General features: G+C 37.0%; 1 protein-coding gene across 2 annotated transcripts in view; it reads right to left on the bottom strand.

The window, feature by feature from the left end:
- MYO5C (myosin VC) overlaps window positions 1–20,910 on the bottom strand; it is a 66,572-nt gene that overhangs the window by 37,849 nt on the left and 7,813 nt on the right. Inside the window, exons 2-10 of one of the 2 annotated variants that reach the window (XM_072402373.1) lie at window positions 13,890–14,000; window positions 13,597–13,759; window positions 8,646–8,790; window positions 6,212–6,368; window positions 4,107–4,250; window positions 3,933–4,014; window positions 3,323–3,430; window positions 2,796–2,902; window positions 1,306–1,571 (exon numbers count right to left, since the gene is read on the bottom strand). In XM_072402373.1, coding sequence (XP_072258474.1) covers window positions 1,306–1,571; window positions 2,796–2,902; window positions 3,323–3,430; window positions 3,933–4,014; window positions 4,107–4,250; window positions 6,212–6,368; window positions 8,646–8,790; window positions 13,597–13,759; window positions 13,890–14,000 — 1,283 coding nt within the window. Of the gene's footprint in view, window positions 1–1,305; window positions 1,572–2,795; window positions 2,903–3,322; window positions 3,431–3,932; window positions 4,015–4,106; window positions 4,251–6,211; window positions 6,369–8,645; window positions 8,791–13,596; window positions 13,760–13,889; window positions 14,001–20,910 lie in introns of those variants that run through there. The other variant, XM_072402374.1, reaches the window with a different exon arrangement.

The following is a 20,910-nucleotide window of genomic DNA, read 5'->3' as shown; positions in this document are numbered from 1 at the left end:
ATTTTGGCAATAGAAAATAATATTATACACACTTTAGCTTCTTGGTTAATAATACATATATTTTTTAAAATAGTATTGATATGTATATTTTCTCTACATAATAAAAATCATCCATGGCATGAGTTATATCATGATTAAGCTGAACATGGAAGAATACAATAAATTGTAGGCTTTTATTGCTAACTTCCTTCTAAAATGCTGGTTGTCTGGCAGGCTTTGCTGCATTCTGGGTGATGAAACAAGAATGCAAGAAAAAAATACAGGAAGGATTGAATAATTCTTAATCTGTAAACTTGTTTCAGGTCAGTATTTAAAATACTAAATCCACTGGATCAAATGTTGTGCCTTAACTTAGACCCTTAAAGCATAACTCTAAGTTGCCAATCACCCCACACGCATCCCTAGGGACCCACTGATTTTTTTTTTCTAATTAAATCACAAAAACATATTTTCTCATGTCTTCTTACCAGTCTTCCTACATGTCTTCCTACCAGTGACATTGATTCCATTAGTACAGTATTAATCTAAGCCTAGGCCAGCATGATGACAATGAAAGGAATTGCTGAAGGGACAGTTTTTGATTAAAGCGGAGTATATCTTTATTTTTATAGTTGGGATATTCAAGTTCTGCTTCTACACTAAACTTCAGAAAGGAAAAGTGAAACACTACTAAATGTAGTTTTGTATTTGTTAAGATGACATTAAAAGTATTTTACTTTCAGCCATTTTAATTACCTATATATATATATATTTGTCTCTCTTTATATATTTTTTATTTTCTATTTTAGAACTCATACTGGAAGATGGGGACAATAGTAGAGGACAATCAGGTTTCCTGCATTTGTAGGTAGCATTTGTAGCCAACAAGAAACATGCTGATAATAAGCAGGGGCACAGAGGACATCCTAAGTCCTCCACAGTCCAATTACATGCAGAGGTAGCGAGGATGTTACTCATCTACAGGAAAAAGCCAGGTCACCAGGTTGGCTTGTGCTGTTGATCAGGTCTGTGTAAAATTTGGGACTCAATTGACAAAAACATAAATAAATTGACAGGCAAGACAGCTCCAAAAAAACTTTGTATTCAACTGTTTGTATGCAGCCCAGTTTTTGTCATTTTAGTGAGTATGGGTAAAGCACCATTAGAAATGGGTGGAGGACCAACTCTGGTCCTTTTAGAATACACTGATTTATGTTCATCCAAATCCCCAAAAGATAAAAAAAATTGGTTTACTCATTATAATCTATAAGGCTTTTTTTAAAAAAAAGCTATGTAGATAAGAATAAAGCAGTAAAGACTATTTACCCATAAATATCGAGAACTCCAATAAATGTATGCTGTTTTCCCGGGAACCTCAGAGCTTTATTGATTTTTTCAATTAAAAAGTCAAAGAGATGAGAATAGATTTTCTTAGCCAAAGCATCCTTGCCATAGTCAGCTTGCAGTTTTGTCATGGGCTTGATGACTGTGTCTGACGTTGTTACTATTTTCCTATTACAAAGCCATAATGCCACCTTCTCTGGGTCAAGGTCCAGCAGCTCACAAAAGATCTGCAGATGCTGGTCATTTTTCTAAAAAAATAAAAGGAAAACAGTACGGCAAATGTTTTAATACGTAGAAAGAGTCATGACAATTTACTGATACAACAACGACACTGACAGCTATGTGGATTATTGTGCATAAAACCTAAATATTCAGGGGCATCTACTTCTATTGTTTTACCAGTCCTCTCATTGGGACTTAATAGGACTTATCTTAAAATACTTAACCTAAAAGTAAGTCAACAAATAAATGCACCATCTTTTTTTATTTAAGGTATTTTAATAGATGTGTAAAGCACATTACCCTGCATTTCAAGATGAGCTGTCTATACTCAGGGACGTATTCATGTGCTATGTAGACCACCCTTGACCCAAAGCATGAACGAATGACAGAACCATTCCATCTGCAAAGGTTCTGATTTATCCAGGTCATTGTATATTTAGTGAACCATCCTGTTCTATCATAATCCTATCCCTGGTGAACAGGTGGGGGGCCTACAATACTATTCATCTTCCACCTATAATGCAGTTTTAATATTTCTACCTAACAACAATTAACACCTTCAGCCATGAAATTCGAATTTGTAACACATTCCTGACATCAAGGATGGCACTGTGTTAATAGAAAAGGGTGATTGAGCATAATGTCCCACCTCCCGGTCTTGGACAATCTACATCTGCAGTGCCACCTTCCACTGTGATTGAATGAATGTGTTTAGGCTGTGTGAATATAAAGGCCAGGGAATGTTCTACACTGGTAGAACTGATGAAAAGCTTGGATAGGCTGTGAAACATCTTTAACATTAAAAAAACAAGCTCAGTTGAACACAACTAACTTCTACTAGATAGACAGCACCATCTATTATAGCGACACATCATATGCCAATGCCTGACACAGCTCATTTCAAGTTCAAATTTCAATTTGCAATATTTAATAAAATAATAATAAAAAGAAGGATGTGCACAAAAAATCTAATTCATAACAAAGGTTTATACAGATAAACCATGTCTTGAACACTTAATAAGCATACCCTAAGATAAATGATAAAATGATTGAAAAGGTGAAATCTAAAGTAAATGTAGCTTCTCTATATAAGTTGAAGGGAACAAAACAAACTTTCTTGATGTATTCTGTATAAGAAACACTTGCCTGTCTATTACTTTATCTGTTATTTTTACAAAGTTTTGTAAGCCAAGCAGAAGATCATCATTGTATTAGCAGTAGTTGAATTTACAATAGCTTGTATTTCTTACACTGACTGATGACTTGTCGTCACTAACACGCTTGATCTGTATGTTTCCCAGATGCAAGATAGCCGCCAGAACCTTGAAGACATCCATCTGAAAGTCAACATTGAAACCTAAACATTGTGCCAATTGCCACAAAGAAAAAAGGAAGTCTAGGTTAATCTGGTAACAAATAACAGCCTTACAAAATTAAATGGGGATAATAGCTGTCCATGAGTTGACAGGACAGTCAAAAGGTTTTAAAGTGATATAATAAATATGAAAACAAAATAAAAGCAGCTACAACAAATATAATAAAAATAAACAGTTACACTAACATACAGGAAACTAGATGAAGAAAATGTTGGCGCACTGTCCACCATTTCTATCTCCACCAATAACATATAATGAACCATTTCTATTGGCTTCATTGCCCAGCCCCTAGTCAACACCAGTTACAAATGCTTCTTGACTCTTGAATCTTAGGTGATGTTAATTCTCATTACCAATTAATGAATTACCAATTACTGTATCTCACATTTTTATATTCTTACCTAGTAAGTGAAATGTTTTTTGTGTGTCAATCATGTCTTTCCTGTCATTGACGCCATCAATTTCTATGCAGCCACCCATACTTGTATAGTTAAAGTTCTCTGCACTCACTAGAAGAAGAAGAATACACAGGTAAAACATTACAACAAATTTTAGTCTGTGAAACCCAAACAATTACACACAAGTGTATAAATTGTTCAGTAAAGCGGTGCACACATTAAGGCAGTTGGTTCTAAAAGAACCAGAAACTAAGCAACATAAGATTTTTTTTCACATTTTGCATATTCTTTAGCACATTTTTTTTTTCATTTTAAAAGGAGCACACATTAACTTAGCATGGCCAAAGACTCCAGGACCAGTGTGGTTACAGGTGTGCTCCATTAATCCATCTAGGAGGATTCAGGAACAGGTACATTGGGGATGCTAGATGAGGGAATAAAAGAAGCAGGAAGGCAATTCCAATTTTTATATTGTCTCAACAAAGCACAAACTGTTGTTAAAATTTTCTGCCTGGACATACTGGTATGTGAAAAGTGGGGCTATAGGTATCACAATTGTGTTTTCTAGGTTTCGCCAGGGGACCCAGTTTAAAAAGCAAGTTTTGATACATACTCAGGTGTAGGTGCTTGAATTCAGGCTGGGAAGCTGATGCACAGAGCTGGTAAAATATATGATAATTCCTTTCATTTTCTGACTAAACAAAAAAAGGAAACATATTTTAAAATCAATCAAATTTAAAATTCAATAATTAAAATATATATATTTTTGTATATTCCTTGTTGTCACCTGAAACACTACTCTGGACTTCTCTAGAAGATATGTTCTTAGGTTGGCACCGATGATTTGGTATCTTCTGTCAAAACTAATTTCTGTGTATTTTCCGAATCGGCTGCTGTTATCATTTCGTGTGGTTTTTGCATTTCCTATAGCCTATAAAAATATGAGCAAATTAATTTCAAGAATAAAATTTTTGCACAAAGAATGCAAATTATTTAAAAATTTCTGACAAAAGAAAAAGAAAAACAAAAGACACATTTTACAATTTTTATCAAATATACCTGTCCCCAGAGACCACCAAACTCCTTGTACACGCTGTTTTCATTATTACTACTGTAACATCCTCCTCTTTAGTATTCCACTAACCTGACTCTCTCCTCTACAATCAATTATGAATGCTGCAACCAGACTCATCTATCCTTCCCACCACTCCTCTCCCACTGCATCTCTTTGTAGTTCTCTTCATTGGCTTCCATTTCACCTTAGAATCAAATTCAGGCTCCTGTGCTTTGCCTTCAAGTCCTTCCACAGTTATTGTCCCACTTACATCTCTGACATGGTAAGGAAAATATTCTCCTAGCCACTCTCTCCAATGACCTACTAATGACTTCCTCACTCATAACCTCATCACACGCACGGCTCCAAGACTTTTCTAGAGCTGCCCCAACTCTCTGGAATGGTCTTCCTAATCCTATACGGTTACTCCTACTTTCTGCTCATTTAAAAGAGAACTCAAAACCCATTTTTTCAAACTTACCTACCTGTCTTCTTCAGGCTTTTGAAACCCTCACTACTTCCCACCACTACATATCTAACCTACCATTGTGTGTTACTTCCCCACCTCCTAGATTGTAAGCTCTTCAGGGCAGGGTCCTCTCCTCCTCCTGTGTCACTGTCTGTGTTTGTCTGTCATTTGCAACCCCTATTTTTTGTACAGCGCTGAATAATATGTTGGGACTACATAAAATCCTGTTTAAAATGATTAATAAAAAATAAAGGGTGTGTAAGACTCTGATAAAGAGATGTTCTAAATAGTTCTGGGGCCTCATACTCAAGAGTTCCAGCAACTTGCACTTGCAGCTGATCCTTTTGGCTTCCAATGCAAGCAAGGTTCATGGGGCCCTGAAATGCTCCAACCAGGTCAAAACTTTTTCTCCACCTAGACATTTCTTGAGGTCTGGGGCTATCGTTCCTATAGGAAATACAGCCACCCTAAAAGACTCCAGTCCTGCTCTATGGTCTTACATGGAAATCCTATTTTCAGCAGCATAGAAGCCCAATTCTCACTCCCTTACTTATAGCACACTGCAGTATCTCAAATAGCACTGTCAGGCAGCATAAACCGTCCAGGGTCCCAGGCTGGCTTAGCAAATAGGACCGGTTTATTATAGAACAGTATAAACATCAGGCTTAGTTCACCTCATCTCTTTAACGATTACAAGCAATTTCTTTATCTTGAAATTTAATTCCAGTTGTTGCTTTGTAGAAAAATGTCCCTGACTCAGACTTCCATCCTAACTCTCTTCTTACTCTATAAAAAGTTTTTTTTCTGGGGGTGTGCACCAATCATCCAAGACTCCTCCAGAATTTAGGCCTTAAGGCCACTTAAATACACCAGATCGTAATTAGATTCAAGCTCAGAAAATACATCCTCACTCACCTGTTCCTCCAGTTCAGGTCCACCTTCTCCTCAGATGCCATATCCTATTCTCCAAGCCCCTAGCAGGATATTAGATTCTGCAAAGGTATGCTACACTACCCTCCTAAAGTGAAACTAATCTAATGTTATGGAGAAACACTCACAGAATAACACCCTCTATTAGGTAGGTCATATCTATATTGGATATTATAGTGTTAAATAATAGTTACAATAGGCAACAGAATCATGCCCTCACCATTACATATAGTGAATACTACAACTGAAAGCTGGCATAAAAATATGCTAGTAAATTCTTTTGTTTGTCAGGTCCAAAAACTTTTCTATTCCCACTAGTCCCATATGTCATAAAAACTGTGTATATTTAAAAAAAAAAAAGAAAAAAAGGAGGATTATAGATGTTCTAATATAATATAAGAAATTATCTTATATAACATGCGTTGTTTTTCATTTTTACCTCTGTTATTGGGTTAGATGCCAATACTCTGTCCTCCACATTTGCCTTACTGCTTGATTTACTGACTGTGGCAAAGTAACGCATAGCATATCTTGCTGACACCGTCTTCCCAGCTCCAGATTCTCCACTCACAATAATGGACTGATTCCTATTATTTCTTGGATAAAATAATATAACAATAACAGTTAAAAACTTTCCAGATTCCTAAATTTTTCTACTTTATTCAGATCTAGAAATGTCATACAAGCAGATGTTTTTAGCGGAACTAACACACTAACACTAAGTGACTTAGAGATATACTTTAATTAAGACAAATAAATGTTCACTTTATGCAGCTTTAAAAAGGCAACATCAATACTCCTAATTGGGTAATGGAGAAAGATACCATCACTAAAGCCCTATACAGAGGTCAGATGATTGTCAATGGAAAGAATTCTTCATGATAGTTTACAGTGACAATTGAAAGAACAAGCTCTGTACAATATACAAAACCTAACTGTACATGCAGTGGTGAATTGTTTGTACCTTGGGCCCTGGATTATTTTCAATCCATTAGCACAGGAGTGTCAAACTCTGGTCCGACACGTCATTTTTTTGGTCCCCAAAAGAATTCCTGATATGAATTGCTGTTAGTACAGATTGCAGTAGCGCGGGCCGCTGTTCTATAAATGCGAGTACAATGCCGCACCTACAATTACCGGCATCACACGCGTCTCTAGACCAGCGGCCTCTCTGCCTATGAGTGGCCTTGCATTTTATAGATGCAAGTGATGCTGGGAATTGTAGTAGTGGCATCACTCGTATATACTGAACAGCAGCGTATGCGTGGACCACGCAGAGTTTATACTGACTAGCTATTACTATATTTATTGTTTTACTGTGCCAGAGAATGCAATGTGAAACCAAATGAAGGCAGAGATTCATTTGGTTTCACATTGCATTCTCTGGCAAAGTAAAACAATTAATCTCAATAAGAAGAAACAAGAACACATGAGAAGAGCATGCAGTAATATGCAGGGGATTGATCAAAATTTTTTCCTCAGCACAGTAACCCTATTGCCACACAATATCCTGATCCAACATTTACTACTATGGTTACAGCTATAGACAATAGTGGGCACAAGTATTCTCATTGCCTAAGGCTACATACACATGTGCAAGGCTCAGGGCCAATATCAGACTAGAATCTGGCATGCGTACAGCGCTAGTCGTCCATCGTCCAAACGACCGTCCTAGAGGATCTATGGGCGATGGACGACAAACGATCTTAATAGAAGCGAAGGGGAAGAGAGTGCAGCGGGGTTCCGCTCCTTCGTTCTCCCCCTTCCACTCCATATTGCGGAACGGTGCTGTATGTACAGCACTTGTTCATGCATAGTGCAGTCGTTAGTCATTGGAAAGGATCGTGAAAGATCTTTCCAATGACAATTATTGCTCATCTGTACATAGCCTAACTTGTCCTCTGCTGCTTTCCGTTTATCTCTGGTTGCTTATATGATTATTTCCAAGAAACACTTTTCTGTGAATCACAAGTGATACTTTTGTCATTATTTTAGTGAAGAGGGACTTCCAGCCACTCATAACATTAAGCTCCGCATTTTTTTTTGAGACGCAGGGAATTTTAGTAGTGGTGTTTTTTCAGTGAAGAGGGAGTTCCAGGCACTCATAGGATTTAGCCCTACATTGGCCGCGTCTGGCATTTCCAGCACTTCCCCTACACGTGGGAGGATTCCCCTACATGGTCAGGATTTTATAAGCATCTTCCGTGGTCAGTAAAGACGCAGAAGCCCCCTCCTCAGTTGACATTCATTAGCGAATAGAGAAAGAGGCATAAGATTTTTTCCTAAATAAAATTTAAAACATTTCTTAGGCTTATTTCTCTACTATAGGCTTGTTCCAAATTGAAGCAAAACCTCCTTGTTTCCATATGAAAATGTTTTATATCTAATGGGAAAGCCAAACGTCCTCAATTTTTTCAATAAATTTCAAGTGTGGCCTGCAACTTGGTCTAAGTTTTTAATTTCGGCCTCTGTGTATTGAGTTTAACACCCCTGCATTAGCATCTTTACACGGATAATCATGTTTTGTACCTCATGGGTTTGCAAAACACTTCTATCAGATTTGGAAAGAAATGTTTAAGTTTGAATTAGATTTGGATAGGAAGATTTTACATATTGCCTTGTATATTAAAAGTTGTCATTGCTTATAACCTTCTAAAATCACAATTTAGCATAGCGGAAAGTTTCTTTTTGAGAACAGCAGTGAAATGCAAGATTTGTGGCATCCCAATGTGCCCCCACCCATGCTGCTGCCTTTATTTTATATGCAAAAGGGCTGATAGCATATGAAAGTATATTTTAAACCTGGAAGGACTGTAAAACAAATCTTTTTAGTAATAGAAAACCTTGATTTTATTTAAATACCCCAAAGATACCTGGCCATCTGTTTGTATGCCTCTTCTGCAACAGCAAATATATGGGGGTCCATGTCTCCCATATTTTGCCCACTATATGCATGGATAATTGCATCCCCGTATATTGGAAGTTCTTTATAAGGATTGATTGCAACCAAGATAATACCTGCAGGAAAAAGGTAAATTTTCAGTCAATACTTTAAAATGACAAGAAGTCTTGTAGTCCACCGTCTTTTATGTTCTTAGGAAAGTGTTAAGCATCTTGTCTTATGACTTTCTGCTGACATATTTCTACTTGCCAGGAGATGGGCAGCAAAAAAAATTAGGTTGTGTTCTAACCAGAAGGAGTCTAGTCATCTAAAGGTGCTGCTGTCTGGAAATTATATAAAACATGTGTAATATATAACCTGAGCATGTTTATCTGGGTGTCTTGGGTGCATGTGCCAGGCTTTCAGCAGTTTTCTCTTTCCCAGACTACTGCCAATGTTTCATAGATTTTTTTCCAAAATCTTAGTACTGCTGGGTGTGCAAGTGCCTTTTCTTGATGCCAATTCTCATACAATTTCTGCTTCATCTGTGCTACCAGTCTGAACTGATACATGTAAACTTAGGTGGGTGTGGGAGTGAAGCGCATAACACAAAGTACATGAAAGGCCTGTCCTTATTTCCCTATAATCTGTCATGTTCCTTGCAAATCATGTGATAATATAATGTGTTACATATGGAAAGACCCTATCTGTTTCATAAAAAAACATTCATTCCTCAACAATTGATTTAGAGATACTTTTTACCTTAAGGTCCAGCTCTGTTTACGGGGCTTTATTTCAGAAAGGGACAGGTGATGTATAAACAGGGTTAGTTCTGCTTTAAGTTCCTAAGCTATTTAGAGGTCATTTTCCGGGAAGAACTGGTGCAGCAAAAAAGGAGCGAAATTTTTCATTGTAACAACATGGAAAATCAAGTGACTAATAATGTCACTTTATTTCAGTTTTCAGACAAGTGCTACAAGTTTTAAAAACATGTGTTTGCACGTATTAAAAATGTATTTTTAATAACACTGCATCTCCAAGGATTCAGGATACAAATTACACCAATTGTTAGTTCAGGAAAGATACTGTGTTACTGGCAACATCACCAGGTGAACATAAACAAACCTGAAAAAAAAAATTAAGTGAGCTACAATACATAAAATTTTTATTCTTGGGTAAAGATATGCTTTAATATGTGTCATTACCTGTGTTGTTTTTTTATACTTGCACAGCTTTTCTTTCCAAGTACATGAAAAGCACTGCTCTAGATCCACTGTTAGTGGAATCAACAACTTAACAGTTGCTGGCAAGAAAAGAGTGGCTTTCTTGGCTTAACAATATTATCCAACGGCTGAAATGGCATTGTGAGTTTTCTTTTGTTTGCAGAGTCATTACTAGGAATAGTCATATTTCATCACAGCCACCCAACAAATACAGAACTGTATTTGCCACCCAACAAATACAGAGTGCATTGCATTAGGATTCATTTATTAACACATGTCTACAGACATTCATCATGTATTTGTAGCATTCACCATGCATTGCCCTGTATCCTCATAAACCTACATGGAAAAACAAAAACAGAACATTCTCAAACTGATCTGAACAGAAGCCCATAAACTTTCAGATTTCCCTAGCACAGGTTTGCTTCTGACTGATCGCTGGGAGAAAAGTTTTCAGCAATGATGCTTGAGACCAAAAGCAAACATTCTAACAGTTGATATGTCTAATGGGCATAATGTATAATTCTTTAAAATGTATGTACAAGGATAACTGAACAAAAGAAAATCAAATATTCTAATAAACAAGATAAAAACATCCCTTAACACTTAATCAGGCAGCTCTAAGGTATTAAATTGAAATAAACTAGCTTTATATTATCCTGTTACACACCCAATTATTTTATCTCCCCTCCTTGAACTTTTTATTCGTGTTTCCTGACCTTTTTAACACAAGGGAACCCTTGAAATACCTTTCAGGTCTTCAGTATAATCACTATATCCACAGCTCACAGTACATAAGTGTGGTGCTAGGAAGAATGCCTCCTCTACTGCTGACCAGTGGTTAGAATGTCACCATTACAGATCACCAAAAAATCATTGGTATTATTTGAAATGGACTAAGAGTCACACATTTCTCCTTAGCTGAGGAACCCCCAGCAACCTCTGGAGAAACTCTGGTTAGAAAACACTGCTTTAATCTGTTACAAATGAAGTAAAACAACACACCTGCAGAAATAAACCTAATTTTAGCCAAAACTGTTAAAAAAAGAAATATTACCCTCTGGAATTATATTACAGGGTCTCTAATTACCTGAGCTAAAGCTAACCATGGTGTGAACATGATCATATTTGTTCAGGTGTATTTGTTAAGCAGATCTGCAACTATTTATTTATTATAGTTAAAGTGAGTTTTTTTCATTCTTGAGTTTATCCGTCATGGCAGAAGCATATGTAAATGTTTCTGCATTGTGATATAACACATACCAAAATATCAAAAAACTAAATCTATATTATTAATACTTAGGCATGTATTACTGAGGACCTGTAACATGTTGTAAGACTTGTGGTCAATTTGATACAATGTTAGAACAGAATACTGGATTTTTTAAAACAACTGTTAAGATTATTTAATGATATGTTTCCCTTATTGCTCTTTGTCAGTATTTCTAATATTATATCATATTTATTGTTATATTATTGTATACAGTGTGTATAAAAAATGTTATTGTTCGGCAATGTTTACACTGGCCATGAGGTTGCTGTGCATTTCCAGCTTCCTCATGCCAGGGAACCCTTGGCTTTTGGGTGTCAGTACATGTAGCTTCTCCAGGCAGCAGGTCCATAGAGAATGAATAGGAGGGGCAGTGAGCTGTACTAAAACCAGGGATGTAGTCGGAAAAAAAGAGGATGGGCACGGTACTATCCATGGCGAGCGCGCATGCTCATCATTCTTATGTACACGTGTCCGCCCCACTACACCCTGCCTATGTGTCACCCAAAGGAGAAGAAACTTCCCCCAGAGTGATGTCATGATACCAGAACCCACTCAGACCTGCGATGGGAGAGTGGGCGGGTTGTGTTCAGAGCGACATCCCACCCACCGTCCTGAGCCTGCAATTCCATATGAGAGAAATGGTCTGTGGCTCTGGCTGGTGCGGCCCCCACAGACCACCAAAGAATTCTTTGCAAAATAAGAGTAGGCATGTGTGGGGTTTCCCCCTGTGCCTGCCCTATTACACCCCTGAATAAAACCGCTCACTTCTGCAAGCTGACAAATGTGCAGATGTTGTTGGTTCTTTAAGAAGCATATGAGTGACCAAGTGGCTGGCAAGCTGACAGCTGCAGGGAGCTGTGTGGGTCCTCTCGATCTTACAGTGGGTCTGAACCTGACCTTATGATTGGTGACATATTTAAAAAATATGATTAGTGTAGCTAATACTTTAGGTATACTCTTAAGAGCATATACAGTAAGTTAAAGAGTAATCTTGGATACGCAGGGAACCAAAGCATCAAACCATCAAAGTCTACAGTAATATGCTGCCTACCAGGTTTCTAAAAGTTAATGTTATTTGTAGATTATAAAATTATAACTGAACCCAAAAATGAAATACTGTATAATATAGCTTACCACCACTTTAATGGCTGCATTGTTTTCATTTTTCAGTCTAAGATACTTTTGAATTTGTCCTCATCACTTTATATGATCTAATAATAGTCTTTTTATGTAACTTACTAGTCTTTGCACCCCCCGTGTAATAAACAAAGGCAGAAATCGATCCGAAGTGGCAATAATGACCCCCTACATACCGTAGATATAATAGAGGATAAGTGTAGCTGCCTAGGGATGGGAAGTTTATTTGAAAGATTAACCGGTAAAATAAAAAAATAAAACTGAAAAAAATTAACAACCACCCAACCTAAAGTCTGGTATGATGTAAAACATAACATTTTTGTTTTTGGGTTTAGATACACACTAATGTTCTTTTCATTGACTTTATAAATAATTTCATGTTTTTTTTTTTCCTACTAACATTTTTTTATGAAAAAAGTTGAATTTCATTTTATTGTAGTGGTAAATATTTAGAAATGTTTCACAGTTGGAAGGTGTTTTGCTGCACCAAACAAAAGTGATTAAATTAAATTTGTGTGAAATTTGTAATTGTTAACCAATGCTATGCTGATTTTTTTTAGGCTTAGTCTACATGGACATTTCCCCAGGGTTTTCTCAGAAAGGCTTTAAAAGCCCATGTTTGAAATTCCTATGCATTCCAATGGGCTAAACTATACCAGGACGTTTCCTTATGAGTGTTATTCTAAAGCGCTGCTTGCAACGTTAAAAAAACGGGGTTAACGCGGGAAAACACCAAAAAACGTGAGCAAATGCAGTTAAAGGCTTCCACTGATTTCAATGGGGGGATTTCACGCATTTTTCTGCGGTTATAAGCGCTTGAAATGTAAATGTAAATGCGGTAAAAATGCAGGAAAACGCAGCATAGATGTTTCCCAGCATTTTAAACACAAGCTTTAAAACGCTTATAAAAGTGCACAAATTGCATATAAACACAGTAGGAATGTTTACATGCATTTTTAAAAATGTCCGTGTAGACCCAGCCTTTAATAATCATCCAGTTGAATGAATGATAGCGTATAGCTAACTTAGGAGAATCACCCCTGACAGTATGAGGATTAGGGACACTGGAAAAGTCATAATGTTATCCACTGACTGTAATTGGCATTACACATCATGATGGGAAGCTAAGCACAGAAAGGAGAATATCAGGTAAAAAAAAAAAAGCTGAATCTATGATATCTTATTATTTGTAAATGAGTGATCAGAAGCTCTCCTGTACGGCTAGCCCAACATTCAGGAAAAAATGAGTTAATGATTTTCACCCTTTAAAACATGAAAAAACAAGTAGCTGTGACACAATGTTTGCTTACCACTGTAGGTGTAGATAAGTTTGGATTCCATGAATCGCACCTTGAGGTTGTGGAGAACAGCTGGCTCATGTAGGTAACTGAGGGCGGTGAGGTCATTTTCTCCAACAAGAATGTCTGGATTTCTGAGAGGTGGCAGACTTTTCTCAATTAAGTATTTCAGGTCCTACGATAATACAAGTAATTATTAATATTTACATTAACTTATTGTACTAATATTCCACTATTTATCGCTGTTAAAAGCAACAACTCTTAACGTCTTTTGAAATATAACCCTCTCCTCCTCCCTTTCTTACAGAGCCATCTTCCAAGCGTAGGTAAAGCACAGTGTCCCCAATCTTCAAGTCTTTTGTGATTTCAGCAGATTTCCAAACTTCATCTGCATCAGGGATCCAAACCCGGTTATACTGAAAGAAAAGGAGATAAGTGAGGTTTGACTACCATACTATATAATGTAACATATGGATAATACTTGTGCAATACAAGGCCTCAAAAAACATACAGCATCAGTCATCTTGTACCTTCTGTCAGCAAATTGTTATAATTAATGTGTTACCTGTTTTATCTCTTGAAACTACAAACAATAAGAATAAAATTCTGCCTTCATACCTTAGCAAACATTTGCAAACCACCTTCTAGCCTTTATTTGACTAAAGATCAAATCTCTATGTTTCAGGTATAATTTCATACTTATATTGCCAACCCTCTACCTAAAGCTGCGTACACACTTCCAATTTTTGTCGTTGGAAAGGATCTTTCACGATCTTTTTTGTCGTTGGAAAGGATCTCCCCTTCCCTTTCATTAGGATCGGCTGTCGTCCATCGTCCGTGGATCCGGCAGGTCGGTCGTCCGGACGATGGACGACACCGACTGTACACACGGCAGATTTTCGCCCGATAATTGGCCGATGCCGATTATCGGGCGATAAAAATCTGACGTGTGTACGTAGCTTTAGTCACTGTGCTCAAGATATCTGCTGCAGCTTCTAATGCTTGATGTGTATAAAATAAAGTGTGGTTTATAGTCCAAAATCACAATTTGAAGGCTGAATCAATCCCAAATATTCTTTAGCTGTGCAATTCAATTGGCTATTTTTGACGGATAGTTCCAAAGTTAGAAGAGTTTGGGTGAGGGTATATGATTCAGTTCATATAATGCTGGGACTGAATATCATGAAAAGTTGTGTTGGGCAGGGTAAACCTGATTCATGAATAATGTCAGTTTAAATGATTTAAAAATCTTTATAGCTACTAAAAGAACCTATGAATATTCAATTCTGCCTTTCCAATCATGCAAACATTGAATTTCTCAGGCAAAGATTTTATGAAAAGCTCCCTGATCTTCAGAAGATAAAAAAGATCCATTTGAGTGTATCTTCTTTAGCAGAACACCATCTTTTCAACAATTTCAATTAAACTATGCAGAACACCTTGGTAAGTTAGACCTCTGCTTTCTTTTTTGAATTCCTCCCGTTATGTTATCCTTTCCTTATCTTACCTTATCTTACCTATGCTTTTATTTTTACATACTCATTTCCTCCCATATTATTACTCCGACTACCACCATGATCACTATTCTAGAATTGCTCTATCATTTTATTTACTATAGCAGCCATCTGGATTTCTTCACATTATTTTTCTTTTTCTATGTATATTTAAAATGAAAACATCTGATTAAAAGTTTCACCATTTATTTGAGACTCTGTTATTTGTTAATGGCAGGTAATGTATGGCTTTGCATATTGCATATTATACGTATTATGAAAAAGTTAATCTTTATGTGATCTCCCTATATAATTCACAGCTATCTCCTTTTTACATTTTGTCATTTTAATAAAAACTTATTGGATATAAAATGAACTATGTTTTGAATATGCTCAAAGAATTAAAGTCCATCAAACAGCTTAGTAGTATCTTGTTAATCTTTAATGAAAACAAAAGGAAATCATATGAAAGTGTCTTTAGAAAGCAAGTTAGTCATTTGTTGTTAACTATCCCCTGCAAGCCAGACGCCTCCATTGGTAAATGGTACATTTCGTGTGAATATCGTTTCTTGAAAAAGCCCAGCCTAACAAGTAAACACTAAGCTGTTTACTCAATCAGGGGCATTATGTTACACCCTATTTTAGGAGACCCTCCCTTGGGTAACAGAAAATATGCTTAGCACATGAAGAGCTGTTTAGCTGTGTTAAAGCAAATAAAATCACACTCATTGCTACTAGCACATTACATCATGAGTATTAACGTACTTGGTTGTGAAAGATTACATGAGAGCTATTTAGCAGTTTGCCTGTCTCTGCTATAGGATATCTCTTCTTCCAGGTGCTGGGAAGTTTGGTATGAAGATTTAAGTGTCACAGCAGCAAGTAATGGAAGATTTTACCAGTTTAGAAAATGAGAAATCTGTGCTTCACATAGAAGTTTAACTGACACCATTATCTTTTTTGGGCATCTGTAAAGGTGACATTCTTTTCACTGGCCATTTTCCCACTGACTGCTATGTTAACATACTGTGAGCTGTGATTATAGTAAATATACCAGGGGTTCCCCCATACAGGATTTGTTGTTACTGTCAGAATCGTTCAAGAACGAATATATGAAGATAATTTTTAATATTATCAGATTTTTTAAATGAAAACCGACCCTTTCCTCGGGTGTTTATTACAAAAAGAACATTGGTACACATAACTGGTTGGAATTTTCTCTTGCAATCAAAGATACTGATTCAACTGCTTAAAGCCCAGCTATCCAGAAAGGAAACTTCCCAAGATAACAAAAAACGTATAACTCAAACTTAAAATAACTTTTTACTTTTTGTAATATTGGCTACCGTTCCCCAAGGCATTGGTGTTTAGGAAATAGTCCACCAGCTGCATGAGGCTGGAAAACTTTTATTCTGTTTTAAGATGTCCATGAGGACTAATGTCAGTGGTATATCCTTCCCAAACAAGCAACTAACCGACCAAATGAGGCTTATCTTCACTTCAAAAACAGAAGCAGTAATAATGCTGTCAGAATCCATTTACTTCTCTCTCTCAGTAGCGCAGTGGCTACTGTCTATGTAAGGTCAGCAATAGGAAAGCTTTTCCACCCAACAGCAAACAGGAAAAGTGAAATAAACAGGCTACAAAATGATTAATAAATAATCTGTATTTTCGTGTTTACCTCTATTGAAATGCACATTATATAAAAAGATGCACAATGTTATGAAAAGAGTGCATATTGTAATGTGCTAACATGACCAGTTTATAAAGGAGCCGGCTGGCTGCACAGGACAGCCCTGATTTGGCGTGAATCCTAGTTTTGGCGGACTAACCAAGAGAGTAGAGTTTTGCATAATATGTCAATATGTGATAAAAGAGAAATAAAAATACATTAGTAAACATGAGATAAACACACACAAAGCTATCTATATACATAAAGCTTAATTCCAACCTTATCTTTTTTTACTGTTCACATGTAGAAAGAGAGTCCTCTCCTGTGATGAAAGCAGTTAGACTGAACTTCTTTTATATTCTTTATACACATCAAGCATTAGAAGCTGCAGCAGATATCTTGAGCACATCACATTTACTGTCTGATGGATTACAAGAATCATCAAGCCTACTTCGCCATTTGTGCTGACCGTGCCTATTTGCTTTCTACCTTGTTAGTAATTTAGTTTCAGCTGCATGTGTAGATGTTTCCTAGGCCAGTCTGTATAAAAACGCAGACCGGCCAGCAATGCCTATGTTCTGATACAGTGTGTGAGAGGAAGTGCTATTAGCCGACTAATCCCCTGTTCTTGCAAAGGTTTACTATTCTGCTGTCATGATGTTTATTTCACACAGTTATCTGCTAAACTTACACTCAGTAGAGTCACAAAGCAGTTCATATATCATAATATTGTACCTCCTGGGCTAATGATGTGCCTGCACAAGCACAGATACAATAAAAGAAGCTGAGGTTTGCATTTTACTGTGCTGTCAACAGTGGCAGAGAAGAACTGATAACATATGTTAGTGAAAACCTGTGTAGGAGATGTGTTTAGCATAGGGAGAGGAATGTAAGTTGTAGGTCTGCTCAGAGTTTAGAGTTAATACCGTATAGAGGGTTGTTCTGATTTCAGTAAATTGAAGTTAAATGGTTTCCTAAACAATATAATGTACAGCATGCCTGCAGAGTACGAGTACCCTGTATAGCACTAGATAAAAGCAGGATGACTGAGCTAAGCTGGGAGCACAGTACAGAGAGTAGTCCCAGTCCCTGTTTTGCCTGCAATGACAAGCCCTCTGTATCTGATGGCCACTGGTCACAGAGAATGGCAGATAATTTGGGCTCCTTCTCCTCCTAGATCCTGATGATACATATTTGTAGCCCCTGTGGTGACACTACAGGGACTAAGAAAATTATTTACAAAGTGCAGGATCAAAGCCATTAGGAAGGTTTAAAGGTACTTTTATAGGAGTTTAAAAGCAATGTTACGCAGGAAACTAAAATTTTAAGTAAAAATTATCAAAAAGATAAAACTAAACTTAAAATAAACTCAGAAGGTCAAAAGGGGAAACACTTCAAGTGAAAACATGTATGAGACATATTAGGCAATGCTTAGGAGGAATCACACTTTTTACTGGAAGTTCCGAAATTACCAAACATTGTGTGTCCTAAATTAGATGTTCATAAAATTAAAAGAAGAAAAAAAAGAATTTCACTAAATGCAGAACAAATGCAAAAAACAGGTACTACAACATTTAACAATGTACGGAATAGAATTTTCTTGGAATGCAGTAATTGTTGATAATAACTTAGCATTAGCTAATAAAAAATGTGTTTATTCAACAAAATGTAAATAATATAATTGAATGACTGCAATAAAGTCAGTGCAAAAAAAGGGAGCAAGGGACACTGGGCCTGATTTAATAAAGCTCTCCAAGACTGGAAAAGATCATGGGAGAACCTGGGTGATCCAATAAACATGGAATTGATTGTCTTTTAGGAAATAATTTGCTAATAGCAATGGCAAATGTTTTCAATCCATTCCTGGTTTGCTTGACCACCAATGATATTCTACCTTCATCAGTCTTGGAGAGCTTTAATAAATCAGGCCCATTGTGTTACAGCGAAAGAAAAGCCCTTGGATGGACAAAAACTTTACAAGGAACCATGGCAGAATTACCATGCTAAGAGTCCCTAAAAATGGTCACATGGTCACAAAAAACAACAGACTTGTCTTCCTTATTAACCAAACACCTCAATCAAGAAAGTAGATTCTTTCCCCATTCCATGCCTGAACAAACCAGGTACACTTGTACCTGATACACTTCAGGATTCTACAATTTCAGGAGGGTCGATTTCTGTGTCCCCCTATTATGTGGTGTCGTTCCTTCCCCAAACCAGTATGTCATTGCTGCGACAAAAGGAATGTGATGGCCAGAGAATGAAACAGGCATCCGATACTCCTGAAAGTGTGGAATGCTGAAGGTAACAATTAAATGACAGTCTCTGTCATCCAGCAAACCTGGAGTGGATTTCCTAAAATCATTTGCTATTTGTTAGTAAATGTTTTCAATCCTGGACCAGATACATTCCAGGATTGCTGGATCACCCAGCTTAACTGATGAAAGTGTATGCCCTTTAAGACTGCTATTGTCCTGTGAGAAGCTTTAAAGCATAAGTATATTTTAAATGAGGTAACAGATATCCCCCCCAAAAAAATAACCTAAACTAACCCACCCGCCTCTCCACCAGCTCAGTACTTAGGCTACATACGCGTCAGATGATTCTTGTCTGATAATTGTCCCAGGGCTAGTATCAGATGGGAATCTGGTATATGTATAGCGCTCGTCCGACGTCATTCATGGATCTGTCCTGGGGGATCCATGAATGTCAAGTGATCATAATACGTAAAGTGAAGGGGAGAGAGCACAGCAGAGTGCCCCCCTCGCATAGAGCTGAATGGCGCTCATTCATCCTCTTGTTGTTGGAAAGGATTGTAAAAGATCTTTTTCAACAATAAATATTGAATGTATGTACATAGACCTACCAAGATTGGTTGATGTAATGCCACAGTCACTATATCATCAGTCTGCACAAGCTTTATAGTCCAGATGTCCAAAGACATAGCATCTGGGGGGCTTTGTGCTCCAACCAACCCACAAACTGACAAAAGTCGCCTTCTGGCTCTCTCTCCCTCTCCAACCATGCAAAGTAGCAGAGTTCTTCCATGCAGCCACCCGCTGTCACTCACCTTAGTTCAACTCCGGAGACTTCATGTGTGTAACTTAACATCATATGACATACAAGAAGGTGAGTGACAGCAGGCTGGTGCTTGGTAGAGGAAGACCTAACACTGTAGGTGGTAACCTGTAACCTATATACCCATTGTGTTATCCTAAATGGGGGAGAATGAAGCTCAAAGTGGATGCACTTGATATGTAGATGAAGAAGGGAATAAGATGTCATGGCGGCCACACTGTGGGGCGGGGTAATGGTGGCTGCATTTGTTAAATGAACTCTGGTGCATGGGCCCCCAGGCCTCAGCTGTCACTGGAGGGTGTAAGAAGGGGTGGTCCCATTAAAGTTTTGTCAGAGGGCCTCATATGCTGTAGCAGAGGAGAAATTAGTGGACACAAATCAACACAGAAATATCAGGATGGTAAAGTAAATTAATTTAAAATTTACTAATATTTCTGGTTTCCAAGTAAAAAATATTTAGAACCTGCTCTAACGCTCTATACTAATGACGTCTGAAAGTTAACTTGCAGGTAATTTCCACATTATGCTTACAAAATATAAAAAGTGACACTATTACCAGGAAGTCCCTAGCATTAGCTCATCGGTTTATGTTTAAACTGTAAAATCCTGCACAAGGGCATAAACATTGATAAGAAGCAATTCAAGTAAAAGGAAATTATACAAACCAAGAAATGTTATAGCTATGTTAGTGAGTACAAATTTAAGTTATTTTGTAGTTTTACCTTTCCCAGGTAACTTTTTATGTGACATTTTTATGTGCACCATTTTCAATATTTTTGCTAGTAATGTAAGTAATGATTTGTAGAGTAGTCATTAGACTCAAGGTAATTTAGCTACTGCAATGGATAGTGAAGTTTTGACAAATGTTGAAGGAATTTATCAGCAAATCTGGAAAAAGTTAGAGGATGTCACCAAGTGGATGCATCCATTAAGAATGACATATAGATATTACCAACAACAGAAATATACCAACAATTGCAGATAACACCAATGACATATATCTGTTGTTAGGTTTGGTTATTATAAAAGTCATTATTCAATTATCATAAAATGTTACATAGTAAAGAAAATGGTAAATAACAA

This window comes from Pyxicephalus adspersus, chromosome 2 (genome assembly GCF_032062135.1).
Source record: "Pyxicephalus adspersus chromosome 2, UCB_Pads_2.0, whole genome shotgun sequence".
Classification (NCBI taxonomy): Eukaryota; Metazoa; Chordata; class Amphibia; order Anura; family Pyxicephalidae; genus Pyxicephalus; species Pyxicephalus adspersus.
The sequence above is the reverse complement of the archived record's forward strand: the minus strand, read 5'-3'. Positions and strand labels throughout refer to the sequence as shown.